This window comes from Peromyscus californicus, unplaced genomic scaffold (assembly GCF_007827085.1).
Source record: "Peromyscus californicus insignis strain IS unplaced genomic scaffold, ASM782708v3 Scaffold_1__1_contigs__length_55948999, whole genome shotgun sequence".
NCBI classification, from domain to species: domain Eukaryota; kingdom Metazoa; phylum Chordata; class Mammalia; order Rodentia; family Cricetidae; genus Peromyscus; species Peromyscus californicus.
The window spans coordinates 54,150,560-54,173,290 of NW_026294492.1; the positions used below are offsets into that span (position 1 = coordinate 54,150,560).

The 22,731-nt window shown below is 61.3% G+C and overlaps 3 protein-coding genes across 11 annotated transcripts in view; 1 reads left to right on the forward strand and 2 right to left on the reverse strand.

The window, feature by feature from the left end:
• Positions 1-23: 23 nt before the first annotated feature.
• Sf3a2 (splicing factor 3a subunit 2) lies at positions 24-7,219 on the reverse strand. 2 transcript variants are annotated; one of them, XM_052747109.1, is made up of 9 exons: positions 7,092-7,219; positions 3,308-3,470; positions 3,105-3,176; positions 2,246-2,292; positions 1,857-1,966; positions 1,409-1,458; positions 1,168-1,308; positions 1,017-1,085; positions 24-928 (listed from the first exon to the last, which is right to left on the reverse strand). In XM_052747109.1, exons 2-9 carry the CDS (start codon positions 3,431-3,433, stop codon positions 128-130), a joined length of 1,416 nt encoding a protein of 471 aa, XP_052603069.1. In that variant the 5' UTR covers positions 3,434-3,470; positions 7,092-7,219; the 3' UTR covers positions 24-127. The 2 variants fall into 2 exon arrangements, with proteins under 2 accessions (XP_052603069.1, XP_052603070.1); XM_052747110.1 differs by lacking the exon at positions 7,092-7,219 and having other exon boundaries at positions 3,308-4,719.
• A 295-nt stretch (positions 7,220-7,514) lies between these two features.
• Positions 7,515-9,699, forward strand: Plekhj1 (pleckstrin homology domain containing J1). Its single transcript, XM_052747126.1, has 6 exons — positions 7,515-7,736; positions 7,842-7,909; positions 7,980-8,046; positions 8,991-9,081; positions 9,159-9,222; positions 9,295-9,699. Exons 1-6 carry the CDS (start codon positions 7,643-7,645, stop codon positions 9,403-9,405), a joined length of 495 nt encoding a protein of 164 aa, XP_052603086.1. The 5' UTR covers positions 7,515-7,642; the 3' UTR covers positions 9,406-9,699.
• A 540-nt stretch (positions 9,700-10,239) lies between these two features.
• Dot1l (DOT1 like histone lysine methyltransferase) overlaps positions 10,240-22,731 on the reverse strand; it is a 42,825-nt gene continuing 30,333 nt past the window's right edge. For 2 of the 8 annotated variants that reach the window (XM_052747087.1, XM_052747091.1), the window contains 16 exons: positions 21,945-22,052; positions 21,613-21,844; positions 21,171-21,284; positions 20,663-20,754; positions 20,479-20,580; positions 20,182-20,319; positions 19,712-19,837; positions 19,097-19,581; positions 18,856-18,991; positions 18,320-18,466; positions 17,626-17,755; positions 16,556-17,133; positions 16,111-16,316; positions 15,352-15,416; positions 14,117-15,076; positions 10,240-13,499 (listed from right to left, as the gene is read on the reverse strand). In XM_052747087.1, coding sequence (XP_052603047.1) covers positions 12,904-13,499; positions 14,117-15,076; positions 15,352-15,416; positions 16,111-16,316; positions 16,556-17,133; positions 17,626-17,755; positions 18,320-18,466; positions 18,856-18,991; positions 19,097-19,581; positions 19,712-19,837; positions 20,182-20,319; positions 20,479-20,580; positions 20,663-20,754; positions 21,171-21,284; positions 21,613-21,844; positions 21,945-22,052 — 4,215 coding nt within the window. In that variant the 3' untranslated portion in view covers positions 10,240-12,903. Of the gene's footprint in view, positions 13,500-13,658; positions 15,077-15,351; positions 15,417-16,110; positions 16,317-16,555; positions 17,134-17,625; positions 17,756-18,319; positions 18,467-18,855; positions 18,992-19,096; positions 19,582-19,711; positions 19,838-20,181; positions 20,320-20,478; positions 20,581-20,662; positions 20,755-21,170; positions 21,285-21,612; positions 21,845-21,944; positions 22,053-22,731 lie in introns of all 8 variants that reach the window. The other 6 variants (XR_008220320.1, XM_052747088.1, XR_008220321.1 and 3 more) reach the window with 6 other exon arrangements.

The following is a 22,731-nucleotide window of genomic DNA, read 5'->3' on the forward strand; positions in this document are numbered from 1 at the left end:
CAAAAGCACACAGCAGACAGGGAGACGCGGGGGAGGCTGTTTAATGGGCTGGGGACAGGACAAAATAGAAAACCTTCCAAGGACTGGCCATGGGAAAAGGCCACACACTGGCAGCAGGGGCCACTGCTCAGTTGCCTGGGGGAGGGGGAGGCATGTTCCCAGGGCCATCTGAGGGGAGTGGGGGCCTTAGCATGGGGGGCATAGGAGCTGGGTGCACCCCAGGATTTGAGGGGTGAACCCCCGGAGGCTGAGGGTGGACCACAGAGGCAGCAGGGTGGACCCCAGGAGGAGGCTGGGGGTGCACCCCAGGGGCCTGAGGGTGGATACCAGGGGCTGGGGGGTGTACCCCAGGGGCCTGAGGGTGGACTGCAGGAGCAGGTGGGTGTACTCCTGGAGCTTGAGGATGCACTCCAGCTGATGGGGGAGGGTGGACCCCAGGGGCTGGTGGGTGCACTCCAGGGGCTGGCGGGTGCACTCCAGGGGCTGCTGGGTGAACACCAGGGGCCGCTGGGTGAACACCAGGGGCCGCTGGGTGAACACCAGGGGCTGGCGGGTGCACCCCAGGAGCTGGGGGATGGACCCCAGATGTTGGTGGGTGGACCACTGGTGCTGGGGGATGGACCCCAGGAGCTGGGGGATGGACCCCAGATGTCGGTGGGTGGACCACTGGTGCTGGGGGGTGGACCCCAGGAGCTGGCGGAGGCATCTGGGGAGGTCCAGGAGGTCCAGAGGGAGCAGGCCCGGTCGGGGGCATAGGGGGCAGAGGCAGGCCACCAGGCGGAGGTGGGGGCAAGGCATCCGGCAGTGGCGGGCGAGGAGGCAGGCCATTCATGAGAGGGGGCGGGGGCCGCTTGACGCCTGGGGGGCCGGCTGGGAGGCTGGGTGGGGCAGGGGGCTTCTCCATCTTAAAGTGGAACTGAAGGAAAAACTGTGGGGGGAGGAGGGTCAGTGACTGGAGCGGGTGGGGGGGGAGGGGGGAGGGGGGGAGTACCCAGGCCAGGCCTCTGGCCTCTCACCTGCTTGGTCTCTCGGTTCCAGTGGGTCCAGAACTTGCCCTCCGCCTTGTCGATCTCCCGGCTCGGTACCTGGGGGAGAGAGGGAAGCAGAGGCTGCAGCACCCCAGGGTGGGGACCAGACAGACAGACAGACCTGAATCAGGGGCACTACCTTGAAGGCAATGGTCTCGTAGGGCTCTGCTGCCATGAGCAGGTACTGCCAGCGGCGGTCCGGGGGCTCGATCCTCTGCTCATAGGCAGACATGAAGCGGTGGCGAGGCATGATGCCCTCTGCGATCTCAGGGTAGTCAATCTGTGGCGAGCGCACAGCGGCATTAGCACCGACACCGTGTGCCCGGTCCAGCCGCACCGGCCCTCCCCGCACCAGCCCACCCTGCACCGGCCCTCCTCACTTGGAACAGCAGGCTCTGCTGGCCCATCTCCGTGTCCCTCTGCTTGGTCACTGCAACACACGGGGACGGGGCTGTCATGGGTCATGGGTCCCCGATACAAGGCCTGGGTCTGACCGAGGGCACCCCAGCCCAGCACTGTGGCAGGACAGCAGGGACAGCCTGCCTGCCAGGGGGACTCCAGGGAACTTGGCTCCCTGGGTTCTTGCTGGCCACATGCCTGGCTTTCTGGCTAGGCCATGTCACTCAGGGGCCCCTGCTGAGGGGCTCTGGGTACACTGACTGCAGACAACCTGCCTCCCCTCCTCCTTCTGAAGTTCCTAGTGGGGGATGGGTGCTTATCGGCCACCTGTGGGCTACTGTGAGGACAGACAGCAGTGGCTGTGTGTCCTAGGGACTGTTTCCTGTGCCAGGGCCCACAACCGTGGGCAGGCCGCCACCCCCCACACACCTTTGTACCCAGGGCGGCCAATCTTCACAAACTTCTTCACCTCCACCTTGACCTTCTCGGGTGCTGGCTGGGCAGGGGCTTCCTTGGCCTCCTTGGCAGCTCTCCGGGCCCTACAAACAGGAAACGGGTGTGTGGCCTCTCCACCAGCCACCAAGGCCAAGCGCCCAGGTGCCAGAAGCCGCTGGCCTTGGAGCCCATGGACAGGCTGAGGGCTCAGCCCTGGAGGACAGCAAACAGGGACAGCAAGGCGCCCCAGTCACCCCGCTGTCCCGCTCCTTAGCCGTCAGCTCTGCAGCGGACAGTCGGGCTGAAACACACACAGCGGCAGAGCACCTAAGTGCAGGGCCCTTCCCCGCTCCACCCCGCCACACCAAGTGAGGGCTCCTCACAAGTTCGTCTGGTGTTTCTTCCCTTGCGTGTGGGCCAGGTAGCTCCCCTGCAGAGAGAAAGGAGATGGTCACTGGAGGTGGGAGGCAGAGAGGCAGGACAGCTCTAATGGCGTCCAGCCCCGACAGGAGGCCCAGAGCCTGGAGCTCCTCGGAGCCTGGAGCCTGCAGGGGACGCACAGCGGCCACTCTGGGACTTCCTCTGGGCTCAGGACCAGCATCCACAGAGGTCTTCAGCGCTGACCCCACCACAGGGGTCTGGCAGAAGCCCGGGGAGCTCCCAACAGGGGGTGGAGGCCTAGGCTACTGCTCGGGCTCTGTCCAGTTGTGTCCACCTGACTCCATTGTCCATAAGGCCAGACACGTCCCACTCCCTGCTGATTGGTCTGGTCATCCAGTGAGAGGTGGGAAGGCACCAACAGACCCCAGCGTCCTCTCTCCAGAACCATAGCTACACCCCTCCCTGATGGGATACAGAAGCAGCCCTGCTGCTGGTTGGCATGCAGACATTCACAGATCAAACATGCTGGCTCCTATCTCGACACCAAGGCCAGAGAAAGAAAAAGGGGAAAAGGGTCGCTGGTCTCCAGGACACCTTCGGTGTAGGGCCAGAGGGCCAGGCAGAGGCAGAGGCAGGAGGGTCAGGAGTTCACCGACAAGACTCTGCCTCAAGAACTGGATGGGGATATAGTTCAGTTCAGTGGCTGCTTACCCAGCATAGCTGAGAAAAAAAAGATCCAACCAAACCAGACCAACACGGAGGGAGCCCTTGGCTCTGGGTGACAGGTCCAAGGGCCACCAATGTCATGTCATCAGTGTAAAGCCACAAGCCTGCACAGCTGGGGTCAGGGCCCGCACGCACCTCATTGTTATGCAGCGTCAGGCAGAGCTTGCACTCATAGGATCCCAGATGGTTCTTCATAAAATACGGGTCCTGGGAGGGAACACAGGGGCCCATTAGACCACACAGCCCCGCCCGAGAACCAGGGACAGAGGCGCAGCAGGGGCTTCTGTGAGTGTGGAGACACTGTCCCCTCCACACCCCCACAGCGGGCAGCCCCCCACCTTGTTGATGTCGATGGTTTCCAGGGCCAGCTGCCTCAGGCGTTCCCTGCGGTCCCGATTGCTCTCGGAGGAGGAGGCCACGCCCCCACTCCCGGTCTTGCCTCCAGGTCTGTGCTGGAAGTCCATGGTGCAGGCCTGGGAGCTTCAGGGGACAAGGAGTAACCTGGGGGAGCAGGAAGGGTAAAGGCTCAGAACACTGCTGATGTTGCCAGGACCATGGGGTGGAGAGACATTCACGCGGCAGGGAGGACCATCCCTTGTCTTCTGTGCCCCATACTGGATTCTACATAATCCCCAAGGCCATTGTGGGCCAGGTGCAGGAACAGCCAACAGCCCAGTTTTTACCCAGCCAGCCTGAGACCCTAGGATTGTTTATTTCTTCAAGTCTCATGTAGCCCAGGCTGGCCGTAAACTCATTATGTAGCTGAGGATAGCTTTTTAACACCTGATCCCCCCAAGCACTGGAATTTCAGAAGTGTGCCATTGTATCTGTTTCTTTGGTATTCTTTTTTGTTTGTTTCTCAAGACAGGGTTTCTCTGTGTAGCTTTGCGCCTTTCCTGGATCTCACTCTGTAGACCAGGCTGGCCTTGAACGCAGAGATCTGCCTGCCTCTGCCTCCGAGTGCTGGGATTAAAGATGTGCGCCACCACTGCCCAGCCTTTGGTGTTATTATGAGGCGGGTAGGGGACAGGTAGGAGTCTCATGTAGCCTGTGTTGGCCTTGAACTCCCTTCATCGCGGGGTGGGGGACTGGGGGAAAGCTGCCTGCCTTTGAACCCCTGACCCTCCCAAGTGATTGCAGGTGTGAGCCACCTCTGCCCTCTGTCAAACTTGCTGTCTACAGAGCTGCAGAGTGCTCTGTGCCAAGGGTCGCACCTTTTGGGCTCAGCCAAAGCCACCAGGCCATGCTCTCTGAAGGTGGAGCACTTTAGACTGCTCAGTGTCTGCCCCAAGGCCTTGGTTTAACCCCAGAAACAATGGCCAAGAGACAAGTGGAGGGAGTTCTTGTCATCACCACTGGGATCTCACACAGCAAAAGGGGCTTTGCAAACCTGATCAGGAATCCTAATTCTCTACGACGTCAGCACAGAGTCCGCCTAAGAGGGAGGCAGGAGGGCTCAAGACAGGCACTGTGAGATCGCTGCCTGTCAGCTCTGAAGGAGGAAGGGGCCAGAAGGGGTACAGAGGTCTCTATCATGCTGGCATTGCTGAGGCTGTGTACTGCTGTGGGTCTGTTTCAGACTCAGTCACACAAGGACTGAAGGAGAGAAGCATTGTCTTCATCTTCAAAAGCTACAGGAGACACACTCGCATAGATGAAGTCAGCTCCCCAGAATAAGAGGGCACTTAGAGCAGTGACAGGTTGGAAAACTCCTCTGCCCTCTGGCAAAGACAACTCCCAAGAACATGAGACACGCCAGGCAGCAATGGTGCTCGCTTCAGTCCCAGCCCTCGGGAGGCAGAGGCAGGCGGATCTCTGTGAGTTCGAGGCCAGCCTGGGCTACAGAGTGAGATCCAAGACAGGCTCTAAAACTACACAGAGAAACCCTGTCTCGAAAAACAAAACAAAACAAAACAAAAACAACAAAAAACACAACCATGAGACTCTGGCCATCCTTCCCAAGGGGACAGGGTATTCAGCCACAGGCTTGAGGGTGCAACTCAGGGGTGGAGCACTTGTCTAGTACCCTAGAGTGCTTAGATGTTTGCTAAACGACTTTTTTTTTTTTTTTTTTTTTTTTTTGGTTTTTCGAGACAGGGTTTCTTTGTGTAGTTTTGGTGCTTGTCCTGGAACTCACTCTGTAGACCAGGCTGGCCTCAAACTCACAGAGATCCACCTGGCTCTGCCTCCTGAGGGCTGGGATTAAAGGTGTGTACCACCACCGCCCGGCAAGATTTATTTATTATGTACACAGTGTTCTGCCTCCGTGTACTCCTGCAGGCCAGAAGGGGGAATCAGATTCCATTACGGATGGTTGAGAGCCACTAAGTGGGTGCTGGGAATCGAACTCAGGACCTCTGGAAGAGCAGCCAGTGCTCTTAATCGCTGAGCCATCTCTCCAGCCCCTGCTAAACGGTCTTATAAATAAAAAACCCAGAGCCAGATATTGGGGTTTAAAACTGAGAGATCAGAGAAACAGGAGAAGCCGCAGCCAACCTCACCTCACCTGGCTCCGGGTGTTTTAAAATCCTTTAGCAACTGTCTTACCTGAGGTGCAGGTGTGCGTGCGTGTTATGTATCCACTAAAGGAAAAATGCAACTCATCAGTTTGGAGGGAAAAACAACAATAACAAGAAAAAAACAGCCTGGGTAAGCACACTCCTTGATTCTGAGGGAGTAGCACAGAGTATTATAAATCTCACCACTGAGCTACCTTCTCAGCCCATGAAGTTTTCAACCTCAGAAAACACAAGTAATTGTGGGGCATGCAGTGTAGACCTTTCACACCAGCTCTCGTCTTGGGAGGCCAAGATAGGAAGATGCCCGAGTTGAAGGCCAGACTGGGCTACACAGTGAGATCCTGTCTTTAAAAAAGGGATAAAAGGCCTGGGTGGTGGTGCTGCACGCCTTTAATCACAGTGCTCGGGAGGCGGACGCTGGTGGATCTCTGTGAGTTCGAGGTCAACCTGGGCTACAGACTTGAGTTCCAGGAAAGGCTCAACGCTATACAGAGAAACCCTGTCTCAAAGAGACAGAGAGAGAAAAGCGCTGGGTAGGCTGGCGAGAAGGCTCTGTGGCGAACAGCATTTGGTGCCCTTGCAGAAGACCAGAGTTCAGTTTCTAGCACCCAAACCGGGTGGCTGACGAAACACCGAAACTCCAGCTCCAGGGGACATGGCAGGCACCCTTCTCTTCTGCACTCGGTGGGTACCATACTCACACGCACAGACACACACACATAAAGAAAAAGAAACACGGGGAAAGCAATGTGAACACCAGCAATTATCCTTCTGCTTCCTGACTACAGCGGCTTCGAACTCCTGGGGACAACACCTCTGTCCCGCCAGAGTGGACAGCCAGGTGCGGTGGCGCACGCTGTAAATCCCAGTGCTCGGGAGGCACAGGCATCACACACGCGTTTCAGGCCAGCCAGATTGTGACCACGTCTGAAATAATTTAAAGTCCTGCCGAGGACAGGCTGGGCTCCAAGCGAGGCTTGGGACGGGAGGACGAACAGACCGGAAGAAAGGAAAGTGGTCCTGGTGAAGGCGGCGGCCTGGGAGGGGCCTGGCCGCGGGGGCAGCCGTGCGCTCCGCTCCACGGGGGCAGCCCTGCGCTCCGCTCCACGGGGGCAGCCCTGCGCTCCGCTCCACGGGGGCAGCCCTGCGCTCCGCTCCACGGGGGCAGCCCTGCGCTCCGCTCCACGGGGGCAGCCCTGCGCTCCACGGGGGCAGCCCTGCGCTCCACGGGGGCAGCCCTGCGCGCCGCGGGGGCAGCCCTGCGCGCAAGCACCGTTACATTCCAGCAACTGACCGACTCGGCGGGCAGGAGAAGCAGTCGCCGGGGCCCTGACTAACGAAGACGAGGGAAACCGAGGCAACCAAGGAGGTCAAGAGACTCTCTAAGACCCCGAACCACACCGGGGGCCACAGACCCGCCACGGACACCCACGATCCCGCCCCGGCCCAACGGGCCTCGCGAGGGCGCGCTCTCCGGGCGCGCGCCGGGCCTGCGGGAGGAGAGCACGCCGCCCGCCCGCCCGCCCCGGCTCCCACTTCCGACCCCCTTCCAGGGGCCCCACGGCCGGGGCGGGCGCCACCGACGAGCCGCGTAGCTCCTCACCGGCTCCCAAGGCCGCGCGGTCCGGCCCTAGTGTCCGCGATGGCCGCGACTTCGCTGTGCGCAGGCGCACGACGGACGAAGCAATCACTTCCTGGAGCCAAGGAGGCGGGGTTTCCTGTGCGCGCAAGCTCGGAAGACGGACGCGGCTGCCAGAGGCGCGCGGCACAGGGAGTCTGGAGTGCGCACGCGCACTGAGCTGTCCGCGGACTCTCGTTCCGCTCTAAGTCTCGCGGCGCTGACTATCGCGACAGGAGGGAGTCTTTATGTTTAACGCGGGGTGCGATGAGTCTAATTTAATGCCTTACGTTTAGTGTGTTCGACGGTTACCTAAGGGCGGCGACTTCCCCCACTTCCGACTGGGCGTGGAACGACGCCAACCCGCACGCTAGCGCCACGCCGTGGCCAAGGAGGCCCGAACGCGCAGGCGCAGTAGCCCTGCTGGGACTTCCGGTAATGTTCTCTGCGACATTTTTGGCGCTGGTTGCGGCTTCGCAGAGGACGGCGGCCGAGAGGCAGGGCGCGTTTTGGTTCGCGCGGATCCCCGCGTCGTGATGCGGTACAACGAGAAAGAGTTGCAGGCGCTGTCCCGTCAGCCGGCAGAGATGGCGGCCGAGCTGGGCATGCGGGGCCCCAAGAAGGGCAGCGGTGAGCGGGTCGGGGCCTTGGAGCTGGGGCACCTGGGCAGGCCGGCGCGATTCCCGGGTGGGCGGAGGAGGACAGTTCCGCGCTGACACCGCCCTGTGTCCGCAGTGGCCAAGCGGCGGCTGGTGAAGCTGGTGGTCAACTTCCTCTTCTACTTCCGCCCGGACGAGGCCGAGGTAGGGGCGTGGGGGGCTCGGGGGGCCCGCGCGGCCCGGAGGCCGGCGCTCACGGCCGTGTCTCGCGCAGCCCCTCGGAGCCCTGTTGCTGGAGCGCTGCAGAGTGGCCCAGGAAGAGCCCGGCGGCTTCTCCATCAGTAAGTGCTGTGGTCCCCACTGTCCCCAGCCCAGACTCTGCTCCGCGAGCGCACCTGTCCTGTCGCCCCTTTACTCCCCAGGGGCCTCCGTTCGTTCTGGATCCCGCTGGTGCGGTCATAGTTTCTTCCCCAGCCCTCAGTACCTGTTCACGGCAGGCATGGGTCCGGCCTGCGCAGACTTGGTGTGTATAGCAGAAACAGTCTCAGCCGCGGGCAGGGCTTCTGAGGCTTTGAAGTGACACCTGTCTCAGACTTCCCCATTGGCGGCGATCTTTACAGTACCGTCTCGTAGAGATTTGGCCCTTGTCTTCCTCCATCATCACACGGGGTTCTTCTGTACCCCTATTTTCTGCTTTTTTGCACGTGTACATGGAGGCCAGAAGTAATTTTCTGATGTCCTGACCCGCCCCCCACACCTTTAAAACAATTTATTTGTGTGTACACAAACATTTATTTGTGTGAGTGAGCATGCCACTAAGGTAGTTGGTTCTCATCTTCCAGTATGTGGGTCCCCAACATTCAACTCTGGTCATCAGGCTTGGCCATCTCACCAGTCCCACTTGGGACTTCTTTTTAGGCTAGACTAGCAGGCCACCAAGCCCTGGGAATCCTCCCATCTGTTTCCTCAGCACGGAGATTGCATCCTGCTCTTTGACGTGGGTGCTGGGCCTTGAACTCAGGTCCTCATGCTTAGGTGTGACAGGCACTTTACCAGCCGAGCTCTCTCCCCAGTCCTATTTCCATTCAATTTAGGGTTTACCCTAATGACCTCACATATGCGATTACCCGACTTCCCACTGGGTTCCCTGTTTGTGGGTTCAGGAGTCAGGACTCTGGAGGATCCAAGCCATGGCGAGAGGAAGCTGGGCCGGCCTTGTGGCCAGCAGGATGTGGACCAGGTGGACACCCACCAGAGGTGGCTCTCTTCTTTTAACCCTTTCCAGGCTTTGTGGAAGACCTCAGCAGGAAGTATCACTTCGAATGCTGTAGCCAAGAACAGTGTCAGGAGTGGATGGAGGCTCTTCGCCGGGCCAGGTAGGGCTTTGGGGACCGCTGGGAGCTGGGTGGAAACATGGGGGAATGTCATCAGTGAGCCTGGCCCTTTCCTCCAGCTACGAGTACATGCGACGGAGCCTCATCTTCTACAGGAACGAGATCAGGAAGATAACAGGCAAGGTGTGTAGGGTGGGGGTGGGGGGGCACGGCCGCCTTCCCTGGCCCTGCTCACAGCCACTGTGCACCCTGCAGGACCCCTTGGAGCAGTTCGGGATCTCCGAGGAGGCCAGATTCCAGCTGAATAGCTTGCCTGGAGACGGACGGACTGCTTGCATTGGCTCCCAGCTCGATGTGTGGGACTGACCTTCACCAGGCCCCTGGCTATCTCGGGAGGTGTTTTTTAAAAACATCTGTTCATAGCCAGAGGTCAGAGGAGGTGGCAGGGGCTGTGGTCCCTGCTCCCGTGCCATCTCCCTGCCCGTATCCTTGAGTGCCCCCACCCAGGGACTGAGCCTGGCCCGGCTTCCCTGTCCATTACCAGGTGAATGTATAATGCTAGGTAAAGCTGTGAACGCGTTCCTGCTGACGGAGCAGGCCACGGTGCTGGCCTTCAGTGCTGAGCCTGCCCTTTAATAAAGGTACCTCTTTTCCAAGCCAGTGAAGTGACGTGGGGAGCAGGGGAGCGGGGGCAGAGCTGCCCTTCTCAAGGTCAGCTGCTGGGCTTATGGGCGGGGCCGTGGTGGTGCACACCTTTGATCCCAGCACTTGGGAGACAGAGGCAGGGGATCTCTGTGAGTTCAAGGCCAGCCTGGTCTACAGAGTGAGATCCAGGACAGCCAGGGCTGCACAGAGAACCCTGTCTTGAAAAACCAAAAAAATGGCTGGGCTGGACACACACACACACACACACAGAGACAGGCTCTGCTCCCAGCGTGCCCAACCTGGATGGATACCCCCACTGGGCAAATGTGGAACCCTGCCTGGGTTTTGTGGGTGCACATGCAATTGGGAGTCCTAGGCGGCCCTGGGTAAGAGACGCATACCTCATGGGCTGTGCGCAATGTAAACAGTGTAGGAGAGCATCCACTCACTGGCTGGGTCTTCCTTGGGCTCCTCCCGAACCACACTCAAGGGGGCTGCTGCTTCTCCAGGTCAGATGAGAGCAAGCACACAAGACAGACCAGACTGAGACCCGGCTCAAGTGAAAACAGCTGTTTATTACTGTGTCTAGAGGCGGCAACAACATGGGAGATGCCTTGGGGAACCAAGGGAGAGGACAGTGCACCGTTAAGGACAGAGGTCGTTACAAGACAGAGCAAAGCTGCATCAAGTCACAACAGGCCAGGCTGCCGAAAAAGCCGTGGAGGTCGAGGGTGGGAACTGGGAGGTGTGTCCGGCGGCGGGGTCCCCATGTGGGCTAGCGTGGGAGTGGGTCCCAGGCAGGGCTTCCTATCAGTTCCTGAGCTCAAGCCCCGCAGCAGCCTTGGGCTGGAGTGGCAGGGACTCGTGAGGCAGCCTCACCCCACGCTAGGACCATGAGCTTGGGAACCTGGGGCCACCATGCACCATGGTCAGTTTACTAAGGGTTCCCCTTCTTGTGGGCTCAGGAAAGGACTTGCAGCTGTGCCCGCCCAGAGCACCTGTGGCCCACTGGGCCGTGCGGGCCACGAACATGCAGTGTCTGTCCCCTAACACTCAAGTAAGGTGGAAGCAGCGACCACTGGAGCAGCAGCTGCCAGGGTGGCAGGCGGTGTGCACGCGTGTTCACTCCGTGTCTTGTTCCAGGCCTGGGCCTTGCTAACGTTATGGCCACCCTGTCCCGCAGCACCGTGGCTAGCTGTGGCGCACAGGAACAGGCCTGGCGAGCACAAGCACCATCACGGGGTGGGGGGTGGGGGGGAGGGACACCAGCACCATCTTCACAACTGCCATGGGAGGCAGGACAGGCGGAGGGGGTCAACATGGCTCCCCCCTCAGCCCACCTCCCCCCAACCTGAAGTGAGCAGCATTGAGGGCAGTCAGGACAGCCTCAGCAAGCCAAACCAGCCCTGGCCCTTCAAAGCCACACCCAGTGCACCTGTCCCCGGGACCAGGAGGCAACCCCTGGACACAGGCAGACGGTGTCCACAGTGACCGGGGCCCCGGGTGGCCCAGCACATCTGGGCCACACTCCTGCAGGGCCCCTGGCCAGTGCCATTTTTTGTGCATTTGAATAAATAAAAGTATTTTTCTCCTCACTTTTCTTTCCTTTAAAGTTCACTGTGCATTATACAATCTAAAAATAAATGCAGTCAAGTCTATGAAATTTATAAATCTCCATCACATCTCTATAAAATACTGTCACTCATCACGTGACTCTCTTATACACAGATGCCAGGGGACCCACAGTGGGCCAGCCCCATGTCACCTGGCCAGCATGCCCCGAGCCAGAAAAGCAAAGAAATACAAAGTAAATGCACTTGTCACAGGAGCCACCGAGCCCTGCAGTAGCGGCCCACACCTGCCAGCACCACTCAGCCCAGTCCGTCTGCATGCCTGAAGCCACAGGGTTAACCGCGGGTGGTTCACAGTGACAGCGGGCGAGCTCCAAGGAGGGACCGGAGGTCGGCCCCCACCGGGCATGCCTGGCGTGCCTTTGGTATCAGTCAAGCTGTGGGGGCGCGTCGGAACTGTTCAGCCACGGTCCACATGTGGGGCAGCACCCGGGGCGGAGTTGGAGATGGGCAGGCATGGGCTCGGTGGTGAAATAGCACCAGGACGGAGTCGGGAGTCCTCGGGTGGCCAGCCCGGCAGGCCACGTCTATATGATTCTCTCTCACAGACACTTAGACGTCTCAAGAGGTTGCCTTGGACGACTTTGATGGAATAAAATAAGTCAGAATTGCTTATACTCTTTAAAAAAAAAACGATAAATACTTTATCTAAAACTATCGACAGTACAAACTGGACCAGTCCAGCACCTCCTGCGGTGCCGCCGCCGATTCACAGTGGCTCCACGTCCGGCTCCGCCGGCCTGGTAGGCAGCAGGCTTGGTCCACCCCGTCCTTGCATAGGTCGTGGCTGAGGTAGAAGTCCTAGTTACCTGCAGGGAGGAGGCACAGGCCCAGGGTTAGGGACACTCAACACGCCCACCGTGGCTGAGCTGCCCCACAGGACACAGGGCAGAGGGTGCCCCTGGTAGGTACTGTTGGACCCAACCCTCTCCAGCGTTGCTGAGCACACAGGACGGGTCAGCTGGAGAGGCTCTAGCCCTAGGCCCACCAGATGAAGTTGGCCAGCCTGTCCTGTGCCCAGGCTCCTGCCACCGCAGGGCCACACCCTATGGAGAAGGCCAGAGGGCTGCCACCTGGCTCTTTACTCCCAGGGCATGTCTACCACGATGACCACCGGGCGGGGTTTGACAGCTGCTGTTCAGGCAGAGGTGGGCAGGACCTGCTCCCTGAACCTTAAGCCCCAACTCTGTGCTCCAGGATGCCCCTGTGACCACAGGCAGCTTTCTGCCTGGGGACAGGGCCTGCAACCTCGGCCACTGACAACCCCTTGTTCCCCTTGCACAGGTAGGCTGGTGGCGGAGGCCTCAGTTTAGAACTAAAAATGTGACCCCAAAATCATGGACTGCTGGGGCGACCTTGGCTTTGGTGCGCCACCCTTGAACCTCATCACCTCAGATGTCCTCTCAGCTGCCGGCTGAGGACCCGGCAGTCCTGCACAATGGTGGCCCTGCCTCCCTTAGCCCCCCATCTCCACCACTCAGGACCCCGGACATCTGCTGGGCCCTGCCAGCCGTCTTCCGGGCAAGAGGAGGGTGGTTTGGCTCTAGCCTTACCTTACAGAACATGAACTGCTAGCTAAGCAAGGTCTTTATCGAGGCTTAACCCCCGAAAGGTGCGCGGCATAAGGAGGCGGCATGCCAAGGGAAACCCACACAGCCGACGGCCCCGAGGAGCTGGCCTGCGGGGCGGCGGGCGCAGCCTGCGCCAGGGCCAGCCGGGGCAGGGGCTGGTGGTGCACCGTGAAGGAGGGGCGGGAGACCTTGTGTGGGAGGGAGGCGAGCTTGACAGACAGAGAGGCGTTAGCAGGCTGCAGAGAGGCGGCAGAGGAGGGGGGTAAGAAAGCTTTGTTAGCCGGGAGGGAGGCCAGGCCCTGCAGAAGCACCGGCTCCGAGTTAGAAGCCAGCAGCGCAGGAGGAGGAGGCAAGGCGACGTTAGGAGGGGGGGGTGCGTGGAGGACAGGCGGCCCCGCAGGGGGCCTGCCCAGGTGCTGAGGAGGAAGGAGGGGAGGGGGAGGGGGCGGCCGAGTCTCGACCGAAGCCGCGGCCTGAAAGGAAGAAGCCGAGGTGCTGGCCGCCGCCTGCAGCGGGCTCAGGCCCAGCGTGGCGCTGCTACACACAGCCCCGCTGCCGACACCAGCTCCAAACGGGTGAGCAGAGGCAGAAGGCACCGCGTGGGTAAAGACACCTGCAAACAGGAGAGAAAAAGCAGCTTCAACAGGCAGCTCGGGCCGGGCAGGCGGAGCAGGAGCAGCGGAGCCGCCCGCCGGCAGGAGAAGCAGAGCAGCGTGACTCCGGTCCAAGCGCAGGCACAAGCAGAAGCAGCGGGCTAGTGCGGGACACTTACCTGCGGGCCGAGGCCCCGCCCCTCGGGCCCACCTGCCCGCCCCTGCCCAGCCGGGGCTGCACCAGGCCTGGCCGCCCGGCCGCGGCGGCCCAGACTCCGCACGCACGCACGCACGCACGCACGGCCCGTGTGCGCAGGCCCTCCTGGACGCATTCTCGCACCGGGCCCGCTTCCACAGACCCGCCAGGAGGCGTGGGGGCGGTGACCTCAAACAGGGGACGCCCCAGAAGAAAGAAAGGCCTAGTTAAGTGCACCGTGGTCTTCTGAAAACAAGAGGCACGCGTTACAAGACTAGCCGGTCTCCTCCAGTCACACCGTGATGACGCCAGCGTGGACGCAGGGCCACACTCCCCTCGCGCCCTCTAGAGGGCCTGGGAGGAACCTCCGAAACGGCTGGTGAGGGACCGAGCTCCTGGGCCTGGGGCTCCGACCTCCGCGGTCCTCCCTTCCCCGCCTACCTCCAACGGTTCCGCCGGCCACCCCGGAGGAGAAGCTGCCCATGGTGTGCGAGTTGGTCAGTCGGGTCGCAGTGGACGACACGTGCACCAGGCCTGCGGCGGCCGCCGGCACGGTGCTGAACAAGGACTGCAGCACGGAGGAGCCGGCCACAGAGCCCAGGTTGGCCTGCAGGGACATGGGGCCCAGCGTGAACTGAGGCCCCGGGGGGAAGGTGCTCAGGAAGGGCCGGGGAGCCTGGGCAGCAGGTGTCGCACTGCCCGCCGAGGAAGCCACAGTTACGAGGCCAGGGCCACCGAGGAGGCCGCCTGGAGGCACGGCGGCGGCAGAGATGAAGAGGTTGTGGCCGCCCTTGAAGTCCAGCTCACGGTCGCGGCCCTTGCTGGCCCTGCCGCCATGAGGCAGGGCCACCTTGTCCGCGGGCCCGCACAGGGGCAGGGCCTCGCCCGACTCCTTGCCTGCACTGCCCTCGCCCTTCAGGCCACTCAGGCCCTCCGGCTGCCGCCTGCTGAGGAAGGGGTTGGCCTCCGTGGTGCTGTCCTTGCCCCGCTGGGATGGGAAGCTCAGGGGGGCGCTCAGGCCGGCCACCTCAGGGCCCTTGTGGGAGAGGGGAGCACCGTCGTTGAAACTGTGTAAACCGAGGTCGCCAGCGAGGCCGCCGCTGAAGGCCAGGCCGTTGGGAGGGTTGGCGCCGGGGCTGGGGCCCTCGGGCGCGGCCAGGGAGCCGGCGAAGGCCTTCCTCGGGTGGCTGGGGAGCTTGGCCTCAGCAGCGGGCTCCTCCAGAGCTGGCCGGAAAGAGAACAGGGGGCTGTGGCTGTGGCTGAGCGCAGAGGCAGCCTGCAGCGGACTGTCCACGGCCTTGGCCAGGCTGAGGTCGGAGATGGGCGAGAAGGTGGACTTCCACTTGCTGCTGTTCACAGGCTCGCTCGAGGAGGCAGACTTCCTTCCCACCAAGCCACCACCTGATGGGAGATGCCAGTGGCCATGAGCTGAGCCTGGGGCCTGCTGTTTCCTGCAGTGGGGAGGAGGGCTGTGCCTCCCTCCCATGGGGTCGACACACACGCTACCAGGCAGAGGGGCCGGAGGGGTGAGGGGTCTACGGAGCTCATGCACTGGGAGGCTTCTCTTGTCCTCCCCTTCCAACTGACCATGCACCAGATGCAGTCCCAGGCTGGCCTGGCCTGAGCACAGGGCCCCCTCCCCCACACCTCTACGCTCCAGGAAGGGAGCACATTACCATTTTCCAGCGTCTTCGGGGGAGATTTGCTTTCTAAGGAGATTGTTGCAATTTTTCTTTCAATTCTGTGCAAAGAAAACGGTTGTTGATGTATGAATATAAGTGCTCAGAGAGAACCCCAGAACTCCTAACACGCACACCTCAGGAAACGGAGGGTCCAAAGGCTGTCCTCGCGCCCTACATGGAAGGCCTCCCAAACAGACCAGAGTAAGTCTGGGTCACCAGCAGCACCAGGACCCAGTGCTGGGCATGGCTGTTCCTGTGGGGACCCCAGTCCATGGTGACAACTGTGAACATCAAGCAGGACAACCTGTAGGAGCGTCCCTGTCCCGAGCCTTGCCCAACCCGAGCTCAAGGCGGCAATCTGTGACGGTCTGGAACGGGGAAGTCTATCTGTCAGATCCCTAGGAGGACCCTGGGCAGCAATCTTAGACCATGTCACATCAGAGGCAAGGTGTCACAGGGAGGCAGATGGGACCTCAGCGATGGGTGCCCATCTGCAGTGCGGCCACAATGCAGGGGTGGGGAGGGCTGTGTGATGCTCACACAGGCACAACATCCAGAAGAACCCCAGACACAAAGACCCCACGTGTGGGGCTCCATCCCACTCCCCGAGGAAAGCAAAGACAAGGCCCAGTGAGAACGCAGTCCGGAACAGGGAGCTCAGGATGGGAAAGCTGGCTGAAGAGGTCACCTGGCCACACAACAGCCAGCGCCTGGTCCACCCATCACCCCGCAGAGCTGCCCCCCAGGACTCACCGGGCACTGCTGGGCTCATCCTCAGAGCCTGGCTCCTCATCTGAGGTCAGCGGTGAGTAATGAGCTCCATTGGTCGGGCCCAGGGGCCGCTCCTTCCTGAGCACTGGGGGCTGATCGTGGTCCTGGTAGGGGGTGGGGGAACTCTTCAGGGAGCTCTCAGGGGATGAGATGGCTGTGATCTCCAGGGGCTGATTGATGTTGCTGACCTATGGTGTTGGGGAGGGCAGATGAGCCACAGGCCCAGGCCAGGGTCTCGGGGGACACCAGAGGGCATATCTAAGCCTGAGACATTAGCAGTCACCAGTTCCTGGTGAAGGGAGAAGGGCCAGGTGGGAAGCGGAGAAGGAGGGGAGCAGGGCTGCACACCAGCCACTGTCCCTGCTCCCGGGCCCTGGGCCCACACAAGCGGGGCTCCCCACCCTGCTGGGACAGGTCCTGTACTTACCATGGAGTTGAGGTTGAGGGGAGACCCCGAGGACTGTGTGAAGAGGCCAGCGACAGTTGGCAGAGCCCGGCGCTTGGGGGACACACCCGTGCTGAGGCTGGGGGTTCCAGCTGACGCACGCTTCCTTCTGCTGCGCTTCCGGCTGTCCTGCCCATGGCTCTGAACACAGTCCCCACGGGTGCCAGAGGTCAAGGGGCTGTGCCTGGTGGAAGGTGACTGCTTAGAGCTGGAAGCGGCTGCCATGCTGAACACAATCCGCCTCTTAGCCTCGCTCTCCGGGTCTGAGAAGGCAGGGTCAGAAGGGAGATCCCCCTTGTTGGTGTCGGGCAGCGGGCCCTGGGTAGTCACACTCAGGCGGGGACTGGCTGAGAGTTGGTGGGCAGGAGAGGCGGGGCCGGAGTTGCGGGGCTGCGGTAGCAGAGGTGGGTGCTGTGGGGGTGTGCTGCGAGACCCCACGGTGGCAAAGAGGCTGCTGGGTCCAGAGGACTCGTCGAAAACAGCAGATTCCATTCCAGAGGCCAGAGGCGCTGGGCTGCTGGCCAGGGCCCCGCTGATGGCCACCGAACCAGTGTAGAAGCCTGTCGAGGAAGACAGCAGTTTCTCAAGGAGGCCAAGCCCAGTGGTGGGGGCTGTGAGGACACCTCACCCTGGGAGGGACAAGCTGAAGAGCTGGTGGCTCCAGGGCCATAGCATGGGCAGGTGTGGGCAGGCCCCCAGAGGAAGACTGCCTCCTGACGTCAGTCACTGCGAACACTTGGGCACACTGGGTCTGTCGCTGCTGTGAGCTAAACCTCAGGGGCCAGCCGACCCCAGCACAGGCAGCTTTCTACAACTGCTCCAGACCTTAAACATCCCCCAGGAAGAAGTAAGTGCCTGGACCACCCTAGGCCACACCGAGTCAGCCCAAACACTAGTCCTCCGCCTTCTGGTCCACCGAATCCTGAACTCATGACCTCAGAGCTACCTGTTGGGTGGCCTCAGCCCCGATTTCTGTCCCACAGTGGGATCTTCTCAGGGAACACGGCACCTAGCAGGGAGAGCCCCCCCTGGGGTGGGATTGGGGGGGTCACCTGTGGGCGCCAGGGCGAGGCTCCTGCTCCCTCCTGCGCTGCCTCCTGCACCGTGGGCAGAAGCACCAATCTGCTTTTCAAGTGTGGATGAGGAGTCTCGGGGCTGTGGCCCAGGGCTGGGAGTGCTCCTCTGTAAGAGAAAACCTGCCTAGTTAGGGCAAGGGTGGGAGCAGCAGGCCCCAAGAGACAGAGCTGGGCAGGAGGGCTGCGGGCAGAGCAGGGAGGACCCGGAGGGCAGAGCTGGGCTAGGCCTCAGAGTCCAAGCAGAAAGGCCAGGTCATATTCAGGGAACAAAGGGTAGGACGGGCACAGGGCAAGGTGGTCAGATATCAATCAAGGCCAGCCTGTGTCAGACAAGACCCTGGCCTAAATAAAAGCAAAAGGAAGGCAAGGCTTCACTGTCTACCCAGCCTGCGCTCTGTGAACAGCAGCTCTTCCAGGACCCGGACATCAGGGCAAAGCCCAGGGCCAGGCCTGCCACTATGGCTTGAGCGGATGAAACCCTCCCGGAGTGGGCGTTCCCATTTCGACTCTGCTCTGCTCTTACAAAGCACACCCGAGCCCACCTCCATGGCAGCTCCAGCTCTACAGCATCCGACAGAAGACATCAAGACCGAGGCTGGAGGCCCACCACAGGCAGCACAGCCACCGCCACCACCACCACCGCCACCGCCACCTGGCCCAGCACACTCACCGCCCTCTCGGCGCGGCTGGGCAGCACCACGCTAGCCAGTGGGATGCTGACGGGCAGCTTGTTGGGCTGCACCGTGCTGAGTGGAATGCTGACAGGCAGGCTGGTGATGGTCTCCCCATGGCTGCTGTAGGCACGCTCCTTCCCACCCTGCCAACAGACGGCCATGCGTTAATCCCCGCCTGGATGGGAGCTCAGCTGCAGAAGCCATCCTCGGGACACTCCTTGTTTCTGAGACCTGTCACCGTGGGTTGCCTGGCCTCCCCAACTCCTCTCCATCTCTGTACATACAGTGGAGGCCCCAACCCCCTTGACCCCACTCCAGCATGTAAGCATCTGAGTCCTCCAAGGACCCATGGAAGGCTGACACACCCGCTTCCGAACCCCTTCCTAAGGCCTGTGGATGCCAGTCCCCAGTCTCCTCCCCAGGTCCCCAAACTAAGGCCCATACAAGCTAGAGATGCGAAGGCTCTGTGGAGTGCTGCAGCTGCCCAGCCAGCCCTCACACACTCAGGGGGCTTCCTTCACTCGGCTCTCACCTTCTCACTGCCCTTCTCTGAGGTGAGCGGCGAGGTCGCCGGGGAGGCAGGCAGTGGGTCCTGGGGGCTGAGCTTCATGCTGCTGGACAAGCCGGGGCTCTGGTAGGGAAGGGTGCTTTCCTTGGTGTGCTCCGCCCTGCAAGGAGAGGCCAGTCACGCTAACTGGGTTCACAGCAAGCAGCCCGTGCCCGACAGTCCCGGGGCAGAAGACAGAAGCAGAGCCCTACATGCCCGTGCTCACCGGGGGTGCGGCTCACTGGCAGCCGCTCTGCTAGACCCGGTGTGGTCCTGGCTCAGGTGCCGCCTCAACACAATCTTTGCAGGTGACAACCGGGTATAGTCTGGCAAAGCCAGGCCAGACAACTTTTCTAGCCGAGGCCGGCCACTGTGGCTGGGGGTGCAGGGTACGACCTCCTGGTCCAAGGGGGAGGCCAGGTACTGGGGGGTGTTCTGTTTGGACGAGGGCCGACTAGCTGTACTGCAGAGCTCGTAGCTGGCGGCATGGCCATTCATGGAGAGCTCGGGGCTCATGCTGCTGAGGTGCGGCAGGGAGATCTTGGCACAGTCCAGCTCAAGACGCAAGCGCCCAGCATCGGCCTCCAGCTCGCGGCCCAGGGCACCCTTGCCACGCAGATGCAGGGACAGAGCATCGTCGGGTGGCACACAGGACTTCAACTGCAGGAGCTCCTGCTGCCGCTGGCTCTTCTCCAGCTCCACGATGCTGATCTACACGACGGGAGGCGCCATCAGAGCAGCCTGGGCTCCACCCGGCAGCAGGGGCGTGTCAAGGGGAGCCGAGGCGGCTCTGTGAGGCCCCACCCACCCCTGCTGCCCTCAACACAGATGGACTGCCCACCTGCAGCTCCAGGCAGTGTCTCTGCTTCTCCGAGATCTGGCTCCGCAGGGCCTGCTTCTCTTTCCGCAGGTTCTCCAGAGACAATGTGGACCAGTCCAGCCTCAGCTCCTCGCACCGGGCCCTGAGCTGTGGGCACAGACCAGAGTCTCAGCAGCTGAAGGCAGGAGAGCCAGTCTCTTTGGGCAGTGCGCTAGAGCCAGGCTACAGTTGTGGCACACGGTGTGTCACACACAGCAAGGTGAGAAAGGCTTGTGGGACACAGTACAGAGGCCCTGGTGTGATCAGGTACAGGCTGATCCTTGCTGAGCCCAGCAAGAGTGTGGAGGAACAGACCCAAGTCCAACGCCTGGGAACTAAGTCAACACACCTCTGGCTCCAGAGTGGGAGATCCCGCCCTCCACCCTGCCTGCGCACACACACGCACGCACGCACACACACACGCGCGCACACACGCGCACACACGCACACACCAGCCGCAGGCTCTGGCTCCGCAGCTCGCTGTTGTCCTTCTCCAGCTGCTCCGACTGCTCCCGCAGCTGCTGGTTGTGGGCGGAGATCTCCTTCTGGGCCTGAATGAGGTCATTGTAGGTCAGCGCCTTCACGCCCAACTGGGGATGGAGAGGACAAAGCAGGGTGAGTGGAATCCCAGTGCACAGGGAACAAGGGGACGATAACCACCCTGTGGCCCTGACCAGGGTACAGACGGGGTCACATGGTGGCTAGCCATCCCATGTCAGTACTTCCATAATAAGGACAAGGGAAGTCACCTCATCCAGCTTCTGCTGGAACAGTCTGTGGATCTCCTCCTTCTGGGCCTGGCAATGCCCGAAGAGCTGCTGGGCAGTGCCCAGCAGCTGCGTGTTCTTCTCCTGCGAGCGAGGACAGAAGCAGGTGACCTCAGAGCCCCCGGGAAGCGGAACAACTACTGACCCTGAGGCAGAGCTCACCCACCTTCTCCTGGTCCAGCAGCTGCTGCAGGTTGGCCTTGTACTGTGGGGTCTTCGTGTACGCCAGGAACTGCAGGTACTGGATTTTGAAGGACTCTGGAGGGGCACAGCACAGCGTGTGACCAGGGCTGATACCAACACCCTTCCCTGAGCGAGCAGGAGTGGTGGCCGGCAGACACGTGGAGCTACCTAGGGCTTGGCCTGCTGGAGGGCCACCCCTTCCTGTGACTCCCCCTCTTTCTTATGCCCTACACCCCAAAAGCAGATCCCTCCCTCAAGTAAGGGACTTGCCAGCATTTCCTGTGGAGTGAGTTATTCTCCACCAGGTTCCTCCAGCACTGACGGCCACACATGTCCCCAGATATGGCACAGGGTCCCTGAGGTGAGCTGAGTCACTCTCAGCCATTCACAGGGCAACATAAGTCTCTCCCACACCATCCAGCAGGCTTGACTGGGGCCCCACCACATACACAGCTCCCAAGAACTGCTTCAAGATCAGAGCCATAACCCACCTAAAAGTTTCTGTAATGCAGGCGGGGTGGGTGCCACCAGCAGCGGATTCGGGGAGTGGAGCTGCGTGCTCGGAGGTAGCTGGTAGAATGGGCTATGAGGTGCCCTGTACGCATCTGCAGGAGAGAGGGTTCCCATCAGTCACCAACCATGGTCCTATATATACTACTACAGGCAACAAAGGCCTCAGCTTGGCAAATCTGAGGCCTGACATAGCCATGGGATCCCGATTCCCACCCAACACCTGGTGTGGAGTCACAAGCCTAGTCCATGGCACAGAGTCCAGATGCAGACTCCAGTGTGCAGGAACCCAGAACAACTCGGACGGGGGCTCCGGAGGGCAGGAGCCCAGACCCACTCGGACGGGGACTCCGGAGGGCAGAGGGCAGGAGCCCAGACCCACTCGGACGGGGACTCCGGAGGGCAGGAGAGAAAGAGGCTCACCCTGGGGTGAGGCAGGGGGCGGGGCTGCGGGCGGGGAGCGCAGGAGGTCCAGTGTGCTTTGGCTCTTCTTGGACTTGCGCTCAGCATTCGCAGCACTCATTTTCTTGGGCCGCCCGCGCTTCCGGCCAGCCATCTTCCTGCCTTTCTTGCTCAGCTTCTTCTTCCGGGCTTTGGAGGGAGATGGCTTTTTGACAGTGGCCACACCTGACTTTTCTTCCTCAGCACCAGAGTCCTGGGGGACACAGGCAGGCAGTGAGGGCCACAGCAGGAGTGACCGCAGGGACGCACCTCTGGGCCCCGTCTACCAGGCGTGTGCAGGGACGGCCTCTCACCGCAGGGGCCTCGGTGGCAGCAGCCTTGCTCTCCGGGACCTTGGTGGGGGTGGTGGCGCTGCTCTTGCTCTCCCGCTGCTGCCGTCGACGCGCGGCCTCCTGCTCCTCCTGCAGGGACGCGGGGGCACGTGTCCAGGGTGTGCCGCAGGCTCCGGCTCCACCCAGAACCAACGGCTCAAACGTCCACACACAGACACTGACCTGGGCCACAGCCCCTAACAGGGAAGGCACGAGCCTGCCACGGTGCTGCAGCCCAAGGCTGCCCCTGCTCTGGCAGCTGCAGAACCACGTGGCAACGAGAGCACGTGGGACATGCCAGCCAGCATGGAGACCCGACGGCCCCGCTCGGCAGCATGGCTAGCGCCCTACAGGGCTAGGCAAAGTCAAGCCCCATGTTAGGGCCTATGTCCTCTTGGCACAGCATAACCACTGCTGACTTGAACCCAGTAGCTGGGCTGACCTTCCCGAGGTGCACACTTGCATGGAGTGAGGGGTGGGGGAACTCAGCCGCCTGCTGAGACTACACACTGTTCACAATCTGGCATGCTGGGCAGGATGCCCTCCTTGGTGGTGTGTAGCTAACTGTAAACTGTCTACACACCTGTAACCCCGTCAGCCCACCACTTCACCAAGCACCAGCAGGGAGAACTTGGTACTCTGCCATTAGTGACCATGCGGAGTGAACAGACGTTTACTCACGCCTCCCCAGGGAAAGTCGCCTGGTAGCCCAGCTCTATATGTCTCTGGGACAGACAAGCTAACGCCCAGCAGATGTGCCTGCCATGGA

Excerpts from the sequence above, each read along its gene's own strand:
- Sf3a2 (XM_052747109.1), bottom strand. The coding sequence starts at position 3,433 with ATGGACTTCCAGCACAGACCTGGAGGCAAGACCGGGAGTGGGGGCGTG. Across the intron at positions 1,459-1,856 it reads TGGCCGCCCTGGGTACAAAG|TGACCAAGCAGAGGGACACG; the intron begins GTGTGTGGGGGG and ends CGTGTGTTGCAG. Across the intron at positions 1,309-1,408 it reads AGCAGAGCCTGCTGTTCCAA|ATTGACTACCCTGAGATCGC; the intron begins GTGAGGAGGGCC and ends CGCTCGCCACAG.
- Plekhj1 (XM_052747126.1), top strand. The coding sequence starts at position 7,643 with ATGCGGTACAACGAGAAAGAGTTGCAGGCGCTGTCCCGTCAGCCGGCA. Across the intron at positions 7,737-7,841 it reads GGGCCCCAAGAAGGGCAGCG|TGGCCAAGCGGCGGCTGGTG; the intron begins GTGAGCGGGTCG and ends CTGTGTCCGCAG. Across the intron at positions 7,910-7,979 it reads TCCGCCCGGACGAGGCCGAG|CCCCTCGGAGCCCTGTTGCT; the intron begins GTAGGGGCGTGG and ends TGTCTCGCGCAG.